The sequence below is a fragment of the Antechinus flavipes genome, chromosome 1, assembly GCF_016432865.1.
Source record: "Antechinus flavipes isolate AdamAnt ecotype Samford, QLD, Australia chromosome 1, AdamAnt_v2, whole genome shotgun sequence".
Classification (NCBI taxonomy): domain Eukaryota; kingdom Metazoa; phylum Chordata; class Mammalia; order Dasyuromorphia; family Dasyuridae; genus Antechinus; species Antechinus flavipes.
Window position 1 is genome coordinate 287,892,543 of NC_067398.1, and position 16,431 is coordinate 287,908,973.

Consider the following 16,431-nt stretch of genomic DNA (forward strand, 5'->3'; position numbering starts at 1 on the left):
GACACTGGGTAAGTCACTTAACCCTGTTTGCCTTAGTTTCCTCATCTGAAAAATGAGCCAGAGAAGGAAATGGAAAATTACTCCAGTATTTTTGCTAAGAAAACCCCAAATGAGGTCACTGAAGAGTAAAATTCAACTGAAACTGAATAACAAGAAAAATTTTATTGTGCTATATCTGAATATAAAGAATAAAGTGAAGCATAAGAAGACATAAACTGATGGAAGGTTGATTAAGTAGCCAGGGAAAATACACAACGAGTAGAACAATATAAATGGAAACAAGAAACAACAAAACTGCATGCTGTATAATAATAATAATAATAATGACTGTGAAAGAAAGAAGAGGAACAGCATCTTCTTTGCAGAGACTGTTGATGGTGGAGGGTGCTATGGATGGGTAACACTGCATAGATTGTGAGACTGGTTATGCTATTTTTGCCAAACTTTTAAACTTTGCCTCCTCCTGCAATTCCCTCTTCCAATTTCCTCCCTCTTCCAATCTCCCTTGTATTCTTTGTTATATAAAGGACGTTTTTCTGGGAAATGAAGGCGATGTGAAACCAAAAAATATCAACGAAAAATGTGTGTGCATGTTTATGTGTGTGTTGGGAGGAGTATGCTACTTCTGTTTCTAGAAACCTTAAAAAAGCCTTTTGGCCTTTAGTGTTTGAACATGTTAGCTTAATATTATTCAGCATACCATCATAGATCTAGAGAGGAAAAGTACCTCAAACACCATTTAGATGAGAAAAGTGAAGCAGAAAGCTTAACTGGCTTGCCTAAAGTCATATAAGTATTAAGAAGATACAATTTGAAACCAAGTTCTTGGATCATCTTGGACTTTGTCCACTGTAGCATATTGCTTTGATCATGCAATCTGAAACTGGCTGATCAATTTCTAATTTTTTCTTCTGTTTTTCTATATTTACTTGATCTATTTCAATTTATTTCTCTGAAAAGTTGATATGGAATGATTTAATCAAAAACGAGACATTGGTAATTTATAAGCAGATATAGCTTCATTTCATGAACTTTATTTGTATTTTACAACATACAAATTATCTTTTAATTTCTTTCTGAATTATATGTATATTAACACATGTATATGAAATCTACATAATCTTTTAAAACCTTATTTGGTATGTCTCATATTTTTGGTGTATAGAAGTTCACCTTTTTTTCCCCCGATGCAATATGACACATATTTAATGTATTTTAGGTCTGTTCTATAGGAATCATTCACATTTTAAAAATTAGGGAATGGGATATCTAATAACACATGAAATTAAAAAAATCTGGCTTTGAGTTAGTATATACAATCTTCATAAATTCAAATGAACATAACAGTATATATATACTTAAGTGAAGTACATGAATGGGCACATTCCAAATGCATTCTATGAATAGGTTGCTTTTCATTTTGGTGGTTATAAGTCCATTTGCCTCAAGATATACCAGAAAAATACTTCCAGAAGTAGAAAGATCATATTTGAGTGACAAAGCTTCTATGTCTTTTATTCTCCTTTGAAACGAGGGGGCCTTTTTTCTTTAAAAGCCAGAAGACCTTCAAGTCTGTCTTTAGTTGGAATAGTCTAAGAACAACAAAATAATGGGTTAAGTGCTAGAATGACAGATCAGCGTAAAAATATATAAACTCTGGAGGTTTGAAAACAAGTTTTAGATTGTATAAATTATATGAGAAGAAAAGCAAAATTCTCTAAGTTATTTCCCCCCCTTCAAGTTTAGTTTGATGGCTTTTCCCTCTTTGATATATGAAAATGTCTATTTTTAAATTGCTTTATTCAGGAAACAATAAGTAATCATTAAGCAGATGGAAGCTATATTTTCAGAACAATACAAAAATATATTTTGCTTTTTAAGGTAAATATAGAATGACCTAAAATGAATTTAAATTTTGTGAAAAAAAAAAGATAAAAATTCATATGATTTATACATTGCATCTATTTTTCACTGCCAAAATAAATGTACTTTTAAAAAATAGATTGGGAAAGGACTGAAAACCATAGTTCATTCAACTGAAATGCTTAACAATTAGGAAGTTTAATATTAATAGCTAGATAACTAACCAGAAAACTGAATTCTGCTCACAGAACAATATTCTAATTTACTCTTAATATAGGACAGTGGTGTCAAACTCAATACAAAAAGATCTCTCACAGCTGCATCTTAACTTAGAAAAGCACAAATTAACATTATCCATGTTTTATTTGCTTTGTTAAACATTTCCCAAATACATTTTATTTGATTAGTGCCAGCACAGGGAATATAGGCTCCAGATTCTTTTTGCCTTGAGTGACACTCTGATATAGGATAAGATCTATATTAGACCAAATTGCCAGATTACTGATATAAATATATATAAAACAAATCTAGACATTTAAGAAGTTTTCATAATTAACATATTCTAGCAAAAAAATTTTGGAGGGGATAAAGGAATTCAATGGAAAGACTAAAGAATTAAAAAGTGTTCATTTTAATCTATATTTTATTCTCTTGCTGGTGTTATATTAAATCAACAAACAGTAATAAAAATAATTATGACCAACAACTATACTAATTAATTAATAAGAATAAACAGGAAAAAAATGTTTTTCCTTCTGGAAGCTTACATCCTATTATTGTTAAATATTATTTTTTAAAAATGTATTGAGAGATTATAAATAAATTGGAAGAGCATAGGATAGTTTACCTCTCAGACCTGTAGAAGAGGGAGGAATTTATGACCAAAGAAGAACTAGAGATCACTATTGACCACAAAATAGAATATTTTGATTATATCAAATTGAAAATGTTTTGTACAAACACCAAATGTAAAAATGTATTGAAATATAATTTAACTTAAAAAATTACCTGAGCATAACAGGCTTCTTCTATTGCTAAACCTGTGATTAAGTCCACCTGGGGGAAAAGATATTATTTACTTTAGAAAGAAATAAGTTATACTTATAATATAATCCAATTAATTATTTTATTCTCCCAGAATTAGAAACATAATACTGGAACATAAGAAACATTTTTGAATTTTCAAATGTTGACTATTTTGCAACCATTAGAAATTCTATTTACTAAAATAATCTTTTAAAAACAAGTTCAGGTAAGTTATATGTTCTCTTAGTCCTAAAAAGAAAGTATTTCTCTTCATCTCTTCCTATAATTTAATTCACAGTATATATCCTGGTCAAACCAAAGGCTGCCTAAGGTGGGATGGAGAAATAGGTCAAAAAAAAATGAGAAGACTGAGGAACTGAGTGATAAGTGTATTTGAAAGTGAGTCATTGAGGTTTCCTATTATAAGGTCAGAAGTTGGAAAGAAGAAAAATGAGAGCCATGTAACAAGCTCATTGAGGAAGGAAGGAGAGTGACCTGAGGTCTGTAAACAACAGTTATCAGGATTTTGATTGGGTAGTAAATGCGAACAGCATAAATCTCAAAGTAAAAGAGGTTACTGAATGATGGAGCCAGGGAGAAAATCTGGAAATGGCAATGGGAAGCTAGGAGTATTACAACTGCCCCATCTCAACTAGTAAACTGAGGGGCACAAATGAGAGTAAAGGCAGTGCTGGAAAGAGGGGCCATAGAGTCAGTGTCATTAATGGGAAGCCTGGCTTGACTAAGAGCTAGTAGATGAAAGAAATGGGAATAGGTATTCTAAAATGAATAGTGGAAAGGTTAGATGGAGTTAGGTTGAAAATTTGGGGTGGGAGAGTTGAAAAGATGAGAACAAATAATCAAATAGTGGGGGGTTGGGTGGAGAAAGGAGTTTAGATGATTATCTACAAGAGTTACCATTTTCTCCCCACTACCACTTTTAAGACTCTACCCTTACTCAATAACTTCTCTTCCTTTGAAGTTTAGGCTATTCACATCTACCACCAACAATCAATCTGATATGAAGGGTATGATCAGGTATGAAAATGGTCACTCAGAAGAGAGACCCAATTCCCAATTGAAAGAAATCTGAGTTTGGATTGAAGCTAAGTAGAATATGAGAGAGGAGACACATTGTCAGATGGTCAGTCCTGCTTTTCAACTCCTCATCTCTTCAAAGAATGTAGATTAAGAAAGAAAAAACTGGGAAATCAAGACCAACTTGCAAAGCCGGAGGAAGAAGTCTTGTGCTCCACCAACATTTTTCTTTCTCTTTAAGAGACAAGCACAATACCCTTTGATCCAGCAGTGTTTCTACTGGGCTTATACCCCAAAGAGATATTAAAGAAGGGAAAGGGACCTGTATGTGCCAAAATGTTTGTGGCAGCCCTGTTTGTAGTGGCTAGAAGCTGGAAAATGAATGGATGCCCATCAATTGGAGAATGGTTGTGTAAATTGTGGTATATGAACGTTATGGAATATTATTGTTCTGTAAGGAATGACCAGCAGGATGAATACAGGGAGAACTGGCGAGACTTACATGAACTGATGCTAAGTGAAATGAGCAGAACCAGGAGATCATTATATACCTCAACAATGATACTGTTTGAGGATGTATTCTGATAGAAGTGGATCTCTTCGATAAAGAGAGCTAATTCAGTTTCAATTGATCAAAGATGGGCAGAAGCAGCTACACCCAAAGAAAAAATACTGGGAGATGAACATAAACTGCTTGCATTTTTGTTTTTCTTCCCGGATTATTTATACCTTCTGAATTCAATTCTCCCTGTGCAACAAGAAAACTGTTCAGTTCTGCACACATATATTGTGTCTAGGATTACTGTAACCTATTCAACATGTAAAGGATTGCTTGCCATCTGGGAGAGGGTGTGGAGGGAGGGAGGGGAAAAATCGGAACAGAAGTGAATGCAAGGGATAATGTTGTAAAAAATTACCCTGGCATGAGTTCTATCAATAAAAAGTTATTAAAACTTTGGATTTGGATGATAGCATCCAAAGGGGGAAAAAAAAAAGAGAGACAAGCACAGAGGGAGATGGAAAACTTTTCATCAAAGGCAAAGATGTTCTTTGCACTAGAGGTGCTCCATATCTCAATTTGGAGACAGAACTAGCAGCAGGAGTTAAAGGTTGCCTTGTGTTGACACAGATGGACATAGGTGCTTTAAAATAGTTGAGACAGGCCTCCATGCACCCCTCCTCCAAGGGACACAAATAACTCTTGTTTCTAAATATGGAAAAGATTCCATATATGTACATACACTTTGTGTGTGTGTGTGAAATGAAACTTTTGATAAAATTGAAGTAATGACTTTTTCCCAGTTTAAATGTGTCTCTTCTAGTTTTATCAGTGTTGGGTTTCTTTTGAGGGGAATAGACTTAGTCAAAATTGTCCTTTTTAAATTCTGTGTTTCTCTCCCTAGTGTGGTCATGCACTGTTTATGCTATCCAATCCCTTATGTATTCCTTCATTTAAAAAATACCTTTTCATATCTAGGACACATAACCATTTAAAGCTTATCTTGTTACATGATATAATATATAGAGCTAAAGCTAATTTCTGACAGACTGCTGTTCGCTTTTCTAGTAGTTTTTGTCACAATGAGTTTTTATTGCTTAGCTTTGGGTTTATTGAACACGAAGATGCTAAATTGATTTGCTTCCATGTGTTGTATACCTAATTTATTTCACAGATCCAAAATAAAAAATTGTTAAACGGTTCCAAATTATTTTAATGATAATTGGTTTATAGTATAGTTCAGATCTGGTTATACTATGCCCTCTTCTTTCCTACTTAAATTTCCTTGGAATTTCTAATGTTTTATTTCTCTAGATGAATTTTTTCCTTTCCTTTCTTATCTTAAAAAATTCTACCAAGTGATCTTTTGGAAGTTTGAATTGTATGGTACAGTGATTTAGGTGGTATTACCCTCTTTATTATACTGGCTTGTCCAAATAAAGAACAAGTAATATTTCTCCAATTAGTTATGTCTCCATTTATATAAAGAGGTTTTGTTGTTCTATTTATAAAGTTTTTATGTTAGTAGACAGACTCTCAAAGGTTTTAGAAATTGTATTGATATTTTAAATAAAATTTCTCTTCTTGCTGCTTCCTCTGGAGTTTTGTTGGTAAAGAAAAGCAATGAAGTATGTAGAGTTATTTTATGTCCTGCTATTTTGCTAAATTTATTGTTTCCATTAATTTTCTTTAAGCTATCATATCACCTTCAAAATTTAATAATTTTGGGGTTTTTTTTCTGTGTCTGGATAATTTAAATCCTCCCTTTGTGTTTTTCTTTAATTTTATATATAAATTGTACATTTTAAAATATTCATCCATTTTATCAGTTTTATTGGCACATCCTTGAACAATTTTTCCATGATTTTCTGATTGTGACATCTTGTTACTTAGGCCCCTGTTTTGTTTTTTTTTTTCCCTGCCTGATCTTCAATAATTCCAATAAATCCAATAAACCCCAATTCTCTTTTTTATATTTTTTCAAGTTCAGTTATTTATATGACATGATGTACCATATATATTTTTTCTATAAACATAGGGAGTCATTAACTTCTATATGGTCCATTCTAATTTTTTGGGAGTCTCATACTTGGTAAGAGTACTTTTGTACCTCTTATGGTAAGTAGTTATATTTTTTTCCTCTAAGTCTTTTCTCTGTAGCTCTTATTTCTTTTCTATTTCTTTTTTCCTCCTAGCTCTCTTTCATTTAAAATCTTTCACCTTAAAATTATTTTTTAAACTATTGCTTCATTTTTTTCTAGGAATTCTAATTTATTTTGTACCCTAGTTATGTTTTTCTTTAAGGGCTAACTCATAGGTATATCTGGAACTATACTCCTGAGTTTCTGTCTTGGGCATCCCTATTATCATAATATCCATTTCTTTTTCTTACTTATTTGGGGCTTTGTATTAAGGTCAAATTATGTGCACTTCTGGTGGCCTGTTTTGATGTCTAAAGGTCCTGGCCTATCTGGTGTTTTGCTGCTGGGGATCAGAGTTCTAAAGTCTGCTTCTAAAATCTTCTCCATGGTTTGGAGAGATAATGCCATGACATTATTCTGATCCTGATAACAGATACCATGATTATTTCTCCCTGGGTCACTAACTTACAGGGTCTAACCATACCTAGGTTGAGGGACAGCATGGCAGTCCTGTTCTTTGCCTAGGGACTAAGCTAAAGGTCCCGTGAGAAAGAAGTGTAGTCTCTGTACCCTGGAATGAATATGAGATTCCAAACTTCATTATAGGGTCAGAGTATCAGCCCTTTCTTCTTTTGAGGATTGGGAAACTAATCTCAGTACACACCAGTTCTACAATTCCTGCTTTGTGGTTTGAATTTTTTATTTTGTAATGAAAAAATGATCCACTGTGGTTTTTTTCTTAATTTCTAATCATTACCTTAGTTTGCTGCATGTCTGAAGTTTTTGGTTGCAATTGTTGTAGAGGAATCTATGTTGCTTTTCTTCCTACTCTATGATCTTGGCAAGTTTCTCTAATACTGCTCCAGATAGATGTTTTCTAAGGTTTTGTTCACAGCCTTCATTTTTTTTTTTCTTTCTTCTAATATATACTTCCTTGATTGTAAATCTTATCCATTTCCTGATTCAGCTATCATCTCTTTATATTTCATATCTCTGAAACTGAGATCTGGGAAAGACCTTAGATTAAAAAGGCCAAGGTCTCCCACTGTATCTGGGCCATCTCCAGTCATCTTGAGGGAGGTTTTGCCACTGGACTCCAATGACTCTGGAGAAGAGAGTAAGGCGGATGACTCTGCACAGACCTTCATCACTTAAAACCAATTCACTGTCCTATGCTAGTCCAGAAAACTATTTGCACTGATTTCTAAACTATAAAAACTATTTTCTTACAAAGTTTTTTGTTTAAGTACTCTCTTTTTTGAAAAAAAAAATTATTTTTCCTCAATTACATGGAAAACAATTTTAAACATTTGGTTTTAAAATATTTAGTTCAAGATACTTTCCCTTCCTCTCTCCTTACCCCTACAATGGAAGAACATGTGAAATTATGCAAAACATTTCCATAAAAGTCATGATGTAAAAGAAAACAACAGAATTTCCCTCTCCCCGGAAAAAACGCAAGAAAAATAATTAAGTATGTTTCTATCAGACACAATCAGTTCTTTCTCTAGATATGGATAGCATTTTTCATTGTAAGTTCTTCACATTAGTCTTGGTCATTATATTGCTGAGAATAGTAAAGACATTCAAGGATGATCATCTTAAAATATTGCTATTACTTTATTCACAAGTATATTTCATTTTTCATGAGCTCAGAAGTCTTCCCAGGTTTTTCTGACAGTATTCTACTTGTCATTTCATGTGGCACAATGGTATTCCATCATAATTACATACCACAGTTTATCTAATTTTCCCCCAATTGATGTGCATCCCCTCAATTTCCAATTCTTTGCCCCCAGAAAAGAGCTGGTATAAATAATTTTGTACATAGAGGTCCTTTCCCTTTTAAAAAAGATCTCTTTTGGAATTTATGCCTAGTGGCAGTGTTACTAAGTTAAAGGATATTCAGATATTTATATTTAAAGGCTATTTGTAAAATACCCTTTGGGCATAGTTCATATCTTTTGATCATTTCTCAATTGGGGAATAGCTCTTTTTTTAAATTATTATAAATTTGACTTAATTATATGTTTGATAAATGAGGTCTTTATCAGAGAACTTACTTCAAAATTCTGTTCACAATTTCCATTGCCAACTATTCTCTCCCTTTTTTTACCCTTTCCCTCCTCAAAAGTGATTTACTTCTGACTACCCCTTCCCCCAATACACTCTGCCTTCTATAGCCCTCACTCCTTCTCATATCTCCTTCTCCTCCTACTTTTCTGTAGGGTAAGATGACTTTTTATATCCATTTGAATGTTTATGTTATTCTTTGAGTCAATTCTGATGAGTAAGGTTCACTTTCTCCCTTTCCCCTCCCTCTTTCCTTCCCTCTATTGTAAAATCTTTTTCTTGCCTCTTTTATGGCAGATATTTTATGGCATTTCACCTCTCCCTTTCCTCCAGTATATTCCTCTCCCATCCCTTAATTTTAATTTTTTTAAAGACATTATCCCCTTATATTCAATTCATGCCTGTTCTAGTTGCCCTAATAATAAGAATGTTCTTATGAGGTATAAGTATCATCCTTCCATGTAGGATATCAGTAAGCAGATGAATATTATTAAGTCCCTTTTATGATATTCCTTTCTTTATGCTTCTCCTACATCCTATATTTAAATAATCAAATTTTCTATTCAGCTCTGGTCTTTTCATCATAAACGCTTGGAAGTCTTCTATGTCACTGAATATTATTCACTCTTCCCCCTGAAGGATTATATTTAGTTTTGTGGGGTAATGATTCTTGGTGGCAATCCTAGCTCCTTTACTCTCTGAATATCATATTTCAAGTCCTCATATGCTTTAATGTAGAAGCTGCTAAATCTTGTGTTATCTTGATAGTAACTCCCTATTCTCCTTGACCTGGGAATTCTGGAATTTGGTTATCATATTCCTGGGAATTTTCATCTTGGGATTTCTTTCAAGAAGTGATCAATGAATTCTTTCAATTTCTATTTTATTTTCTGGTTCTAGAATATTAGAACAGTTTTCCTTTATAATTTCTTGAAAGGTAATATTAAGGACTTTTTATTGATCATGGTTTTCAAGTAGTCCAATAATTTAAAAATTCTCTCTCCTGGATATATTTTCCAAGTCAGCTGTTTTTCCAATGAACTATTTGCCATTGTTCCTGCCTCCCTCCCCCACCCCTCCCCCCGCCTTTTTTTGTTTGTTTTTTTTTTTTTTTGTCTGTTTTACTGTTTCTTGATTTTTCATAAAGTTAGTTTCTGTTGGCTCAATTCTAATTTTTAAGGAATCTCTTTTTTCATTTGGCTAATTTTGCTTTATAAGACATTCTTCTCTTCATTGTCGTTTTGTATTTCTTTTTGCATCACTCTCATTTCTCTTCCCAATTTTCTTTCTATCCTTTTTATTTGATTTTCCAAATCCCCATTGAGTTCTTTCATGAATTAAGACCAATTATTATTTTTCTTAGAGACTCTTGATATAGGATTTTTGACTTTGTTATCTTCTGACTGTATTTTGATCTTCCTTGTAATGACAGTAGCTTTCTATGATCAGAATCTTTTTCTGTTTTTTGCTCATTTTCTCAGCCTATTTCTTGACTTTAGGGCTTTGTTTCCAAGGTGAAGGGTGCAATGTCTCAAGCTTCAGGTGTTCTGTATAGCTATTTTTAGAACTCCTAGGGATATGTACATTTTAAATCCTTTCAAGATGTTATGAACTAGGAAGAAGTGTTTTTACTGTTTTTACTACTCTGTGGTTGTTCATAGACCAAAGCACAAGTCAGGAGAGCGACCACAATCACTCTTTTCTGCCCTGGAACTCTGAGGTCTCTATTCCATTGTGGCTGTAAGTTCTACTGCTCCTCCTTGTCCTCGAACTGTAACCTAATGGGCTAAGCAAAAGACTCTTGCCTCCGTGCTAGCAAAGAGGCCTCTCCAATTTCCTCCTAACCATTTGTTTGACTTCCTTTCCATCTGTTGGCTGAGAGCTTTAGAAGTCATTGCTGCTGATGATTCAGAAGTTCCCAAGGATGCTAGTTTGGTGGGTCAGGGCTATGGTAATGTGGCCTGAGCCCAAATGGCTCCACTCTCAATTCTCTACTTTACTCAGACCTTTTCTGCTGACCTTCTAAGTTTGTTTTTAGCTAGAAAATTGCTTCACACTATCTTTTTGTGGGTTCTGATGGTCTAGAATTTGTTTAGTCATTAAAGGTATTTGGAAGGGTTTGGGGAAAGAGTTCAGGCAAGTCCCTGCCTTTACTATGCCATCTTGGCTCCATCTCAAGAAAGCTTAAAAAAATGATAAATATTTAAATCTTATTCTTCCCAAATACGTGCAAAACAATTTTTAACATTCACTTTTTAAAAATTTTGAGTTCTTAATTCTCTCTCTCCTAGCCTCTCTGTACCCCTCAATGAGAAAGCAAGCAATTTGATATACTTCGCATGACTATACTCGTATATCTATATCATCATATTAGTCATATCTACCTCCTTTACCCACCCCCAAATTCAAAAAAAAATGAAGTTGGGGGGAAAAAAAGTATGCTTTTATCTGCATTGACTCTATCAGTACTTCCTCTAGAGATGCAATTTTCTTCTTAAGTCCTTCAGAATTGTATTGGATATTGTATTATTGAGAATAGTTATATCACTGTTAGCAGATCACTGTACACTATTGCTATTACAGTATAAAATTTTCTCCTAGTTCTGCTTGTTTCACTTTACATCAGTTTATGTAAGTTTTTTCAGTTTTTCTTGCTCATCATTTCTTATAGTACAATAATATTCCATCACAATTAAATATCACAACTTGTTTTGACATTCTCTAATTGACAGAAATCCCCTCAATTTCCAATTCTTGCCACCTTAAAAAAAAAGCTATTATATATACTTTTGTACATATAGATCCCTAGCAGTGATATTGCTGAGTAAAAGGGTATGCAGTTTTATGGCCCTTTGGGAATAAATTCAAATTGCTCTCTAAAATGGATGGATCAATTCACAACTCTACCAACAATGTATTAGTGCTTCAATTGTCCCAATTCTCCTCCAACATTGTCATTTTTCTTTTGTTATATTAGTCAATCTGAGATATAAGGTTGTACCTCAAGAGTTGTTTTAATTTGCATCTGACTAATCAAAAGAGACTGAGTATCTCTTTCATATGATTACAGAAGTTTAATTTCTTTGTCTGAAAACTACCTGTTCATATCCTTTGATCATTTATCAATTAGGGAATGGCTCGTTATGTGTGTGTGTGTGTGTGTGTGTGTGTGTGTGTGTGTGTGTGTGTGTGTGTATTTATTTGAGAAATAAGGCCTTATCAGAGAAATTTGCTTTAAAATATTTTTCATGATTATGATTACTAACTGTGAATTTCCCTCTATTGATTTCCCTCCCTCCATTTATTCTACTCTCTCTCCTTTTACCTTATCCATCCTCAAAAGTGTTTTGCTTTTGAATACTGTCAATCCCAATAAGTTTTTCCATTTGTCAGCCTTTGCTTTTTATATAATGCTGTGTATTATTTGGATTGGCATCTTGTCACTCTCTTAGGCAGTGGGTCTGTAAACTTTTTTGACTACACACTGGTTATAAGTTTTAAAAAAATAAACAATTAATAAATGGTCAAAAATAGTTCTTCACAGAATAATCACAAATTACTAATATCCATTAATGTTCTGAACCATTACATAAAAGGAATATAAATCAAAACAACTTTGCTGTTTTCACTTCATACCGAGCAAACTGGCAACGATGGTCAATGATATAAGTATATAATGTTGGAGAGGTTGTGGGAAAACAAGCACACTAATATATCACTGGTGGAGTTCTGAGTTAGTCCAACCATTTTTCAAAGTAATTTGGAATTATTTTACAATTCATTAATGTTCACACTCTCTGACTCAGATATCCTATGGTTCAGCACATACCCAAAAGAAAGCAATAATATAAATAATGAAAAAAAAAACACTTAAAAATATCTTTTGTGCTTACATTAACTATATTTTATAATATATATTTTTTCCTCTCCCTCCCACAGAGAACCATTTCCTATAACAAGTTAAAAGGAAAATAAGAATTTAGCAAAATCAACATAGTATCTATCTACTTATGAATGTTCCATAGTCATAATATCCTTTTCTCTGCAAAGAAGGGAGGGAAATGCAATCTTATCTCTAAGACCAAACTTGATCTTAATTTCAGACCAGGTTAAATTTATTAAAAAGAATTATTATTCTGAACTTGACAAACACCAATAAACTTGAACATTTTCAGATACAAAGAACAGGAAAAGATGACTGTATATAAAACTATGGATGATCTCATTATGTACTCGCTTTTAAATAAAGCACATATTAAATTCAGTAAGTTAGTTTCAAACATTGGTCCACTTGTCTTTGAACCCCATTTTATTCACTTTTCTTTTTTAAAAAATGCTCATCAGGACAGCTTGATGGCACAGTAGATAGAGTGCTGACCATGAAGTCAGGAGGACCTGAGTTCAAATTTGATCTCACTTAATACTTCCTAGCTGTGAGACTCTGGCAAATCACTTAACCCCAGGAGAAAAAAAAGCTAATTTCTTATCTTTCTTTCTCTCTGTTTCCCCACCCCCTTTTCCCTGTTTTGCTGTTCTTATCAGTAGCTTCCCTCTCTTCCAGGTCTTCCTTCTCCCCAATTAAAAAGAAAATTTAAAAATCTTCTTCCCACCTCAAACACCCTTCTGTAAAGTAATATAGTTTAAGTAAAGCAAAAGGTGCACATATTAGCAATGTTTGACAATGTATATCTCATAGTTTACTTTGAAGTCGTAAAGAATTTGAAACAATAGGTGCCTGTTGAGGTGAGGTTCATCTCAAAAAAATATTGCACATTAATGTATTGGAACATTATTGTACTATAAGAAAGAAATATGGAAAATATAGAGAAGCAGTGGAAAACTTACACGAATTGGTGCAAAGTTCTAAACTAGGAGAGTAACACATAGGAATTGTAACAATGGACATGGAAAGAGCAAATGAAATGAAACTAAATGCTATGTATTTTAATAACCAAACTTGGTCTCAAAGAAAAGATGAGAATGTAAATTTCTTATTTGCAGAGGCAGGTAACAATGAATATGGAATAGGATATATGGTTGAACTTGATTAATATGTTGGTTAATTTTGTTTAATTGTTTTTCACTCTTTTTTTTTTTAAATAAAAGAGGCGGCTTTTTTTTTTTTGAACAAAGAATGGAGAGGATATCAAAAGATGATATGAAAATTAAAAAAACAAAAATTATAAATGTCATTTTTACCTTGTTGCACAGATTAAGTATATTTAATGAGAATATATGCTGGTTAGAATATTATTTTAACTTCTTGTCAAAAAAGAAAAGGTAATCAAAAACTTGCCTTTTAAAAAAGAGAAACATAACATTCTGATGCTCAATACTTTTATGAATTTTACCTGCAGAAAACCAGCAAATCACTGTGTTGAGATAATGCTGGCATGTGATCATTTAAGGGTTAGAGATTTTTGAAAGTTTGTTATTCTTGTAGTTTCTGTTATGTAAATTCTTCATGGCAAGATATTCACTTTTTTCTAAATCCTTGAATCTAGAAATATGATCCATAACTCTTCCCATCTTTAAAAAATATATTTCTTTTCATTTTCCTATGACTCATTTCATAAATTTGAAGACTTGGCTAAATTTGTGGTTGCTGAAACCAAGTAAATAAATCTCCTAAGGTATTTAACACGATCACTTTAAAACTGTGAAGTAATGTCTTATTTCATTTATGGGGGATATTTATATATTTTGCATCATTTTCAAGCACATCATCAAACAATATATATTGAAATTAAAACAAAAAAGCAAAATACAAAATTCAATAACTAGCAGTATTTGAACAGCTTCCAATGCATTATCTTCCATTTTTCTGATCATAGTACAGATCTTTGTAATGGTTCTTGGCAAACACTAACAAAATCTTTTCACAAGTAGGTCAGCCATCATGGAAATGCATGGATTTTAGATGAGTCAGTTTGGGTAACATCCCTTTGTTTTCATAATGTCCATACTTGGTTTCCTTTCTCTGTAATAAGAGGACCATAAAATCATCTGACTACTGTAAGAGCTGTTCATACATATCTATATTTGACTGGACTACTTCACTGTTGGCTTCTTAATGAGAGAATTAAAAGCTTTGGATTCCACTCTACAGCTGAGTGTAGCGGTACACATTTATTGGCCCTGTATCGTTTCTGCCTTGGCAATAAGATTTTCTTCATTTGGTTTGCAATTCCCATTCTGCTGTACTTTGTTTTCATCAGTCTTTGGAGCTTCTTTGTCATCGTCTATTTTTTCACCTCCTATATATGATACTTCCTTATTATGCTCTTTGTCCTTCAATATACTTGTTTTTTTTTCCAATTTGTCTTTCATGTTTTTGTCTTTAAAGCTCTTTTTCTTAGATGTTGAACGTTCCCTTTCTTTTCTTTCTATGTTTTGGTCTTTTTCTTTTTCCTTTGAGAATTGATTTGAGAATTTCCTCCAAGCATTTAAATGTTTACTATTATGCTAGGTCTAGATCTAAACTAGAAATTGTGCTAGGAAAAAAAATGAGAAATAACATAGTTTAGTAGACTATGGAAGACTTGGGTTCAAATTAAGATACTTATTAGCTATGTGACTTTGGGTAAGTAACTTAACTTCTTCAGCATTAATATCCTCCTCCGTAAAATAAGCGGGATTAGACTTAATAATCTCTAAAGTCCCTTCCAACTTTAAATACATAATTCTAGAAACATAATGAGTCCCTGCCCTTAAATACAACAGGGCAATTTTGAGAGGGAAAGCATTTGGAGATGGGATGATAGGGTAGTAACTTTATTTAAAACATGATTCTTAAACTGAGTCATGAAAGAAACTAAGGATTCTAAAGGGGCAAGAGCAGAGGGGAAGACGTAGGGATAGCCATTGCAAAGGCAAAGAGAATGAAGGACTGTCACATGTAAAGAAAACTAAAGAGGTCAGGAATAATAAGAAAGTCAATTTATCTGAAATTTAGAGTGCACAAAGCAGAGCAATATCTAATAATAATCAGAAAGCTACATTGGGTCCCCAGGCTGTGAAGTTTTTTTTTTTTTTTTTTTTTTTTGCTGAGGCAATTGGGGTTAAGTGACTTGCCCAGGGTCTCACAGCCAGGAAGTGTTAAGTGTCTAAGACCAGATTTGAACTCAGGTCCTCCTGACTTCAGGGCTGGTACTCTATCCACTGCGCCACCTAGCTGCCCCTGTGAAGTTCTTATATATGATGCCAGAATCAATACAATGATCTAGTCTGATCTTCACTTCACTGTTTGGAGGATGTAGGAAGAAACTTTGAAGAGGAAGATCCATTAGAAAGAAGACTAATTGCACTAATCCAGAGTAGAAGTGATGAGATGAGGGTCTCAATTAGGATAGAATCTTTGTAAATATTTGATGGAATATTTATAAATAGATAAAGATGAGAGATCAAGAGATCAAAGATAAGAGACATACAAGTAGAAATAATAAGACACTGTCAAGTCACTAGACATGTGAAGTCAGTGGGAGGGAAGAATAGAAGAAAACAGGGATGTTAAGAATCTACAAGATTGGTAGACCTTTGAATAAAGAAGTTTCAGAAGAAGAGTGAGTTTAGAAAGATGTTATCTACATCGTGATTGACTCTGTCGGACCCAGTTATCCAAAGGTGATCCTCACATACTATGTGGCCAACATTTGAGTGAGAATAAAGGTACCTACTCTGGATGCTTGAGAACTGATTAGATGATGTTTTCTCTGAATGGCTGAGGGCCTGATGCAAAAGGGAAGAGAATGGACGTTTTCGTGGTCTCTAGGGGATAAGTTCATTAAGTGT

At 33.3% G+C, this 16,431-nt stretch overlaps 1 protein-coding gene across 5 annotated transcripts in view; it reads right to left on the reverse strand.

The window, feature by feature from the left end:
- Positions 1–143: 143 nt before the first annotated feature.
- The window catches only part of AUH (AU RNA binding methylglutaconyl-CoA hydratase), a 203,587-nt gene continuing 187,299 nt past the window's right edge, over positions 144–16,431 (reverse strand). For 2 of the 5 annotated variants that reach the window (XM_051962250.1, XM_051962240.1), the window contains 2 exons: positions 2,872–2,919; positions 144–1,592 (listed from right to left, as the gene is read on the reverse strand). In XM_051962250.1, the coding sequence (XP_051818210.1) occupies positions 1,515–1,592; positions 2,872–2,919 (126 nt within the window). In that variant the 3' untranslated portion in view covers positions 144–1,514. Of the gene's footprint in view, positions 1,593–2,871; positions 2,920–14,756; positions 15,135–16,431 lie in introns of those variants that run through there. The other 3 variants (XR_007947744.1, XM_051962258.1, XR_007947743.1) reach the window with 2 other exon arrangements.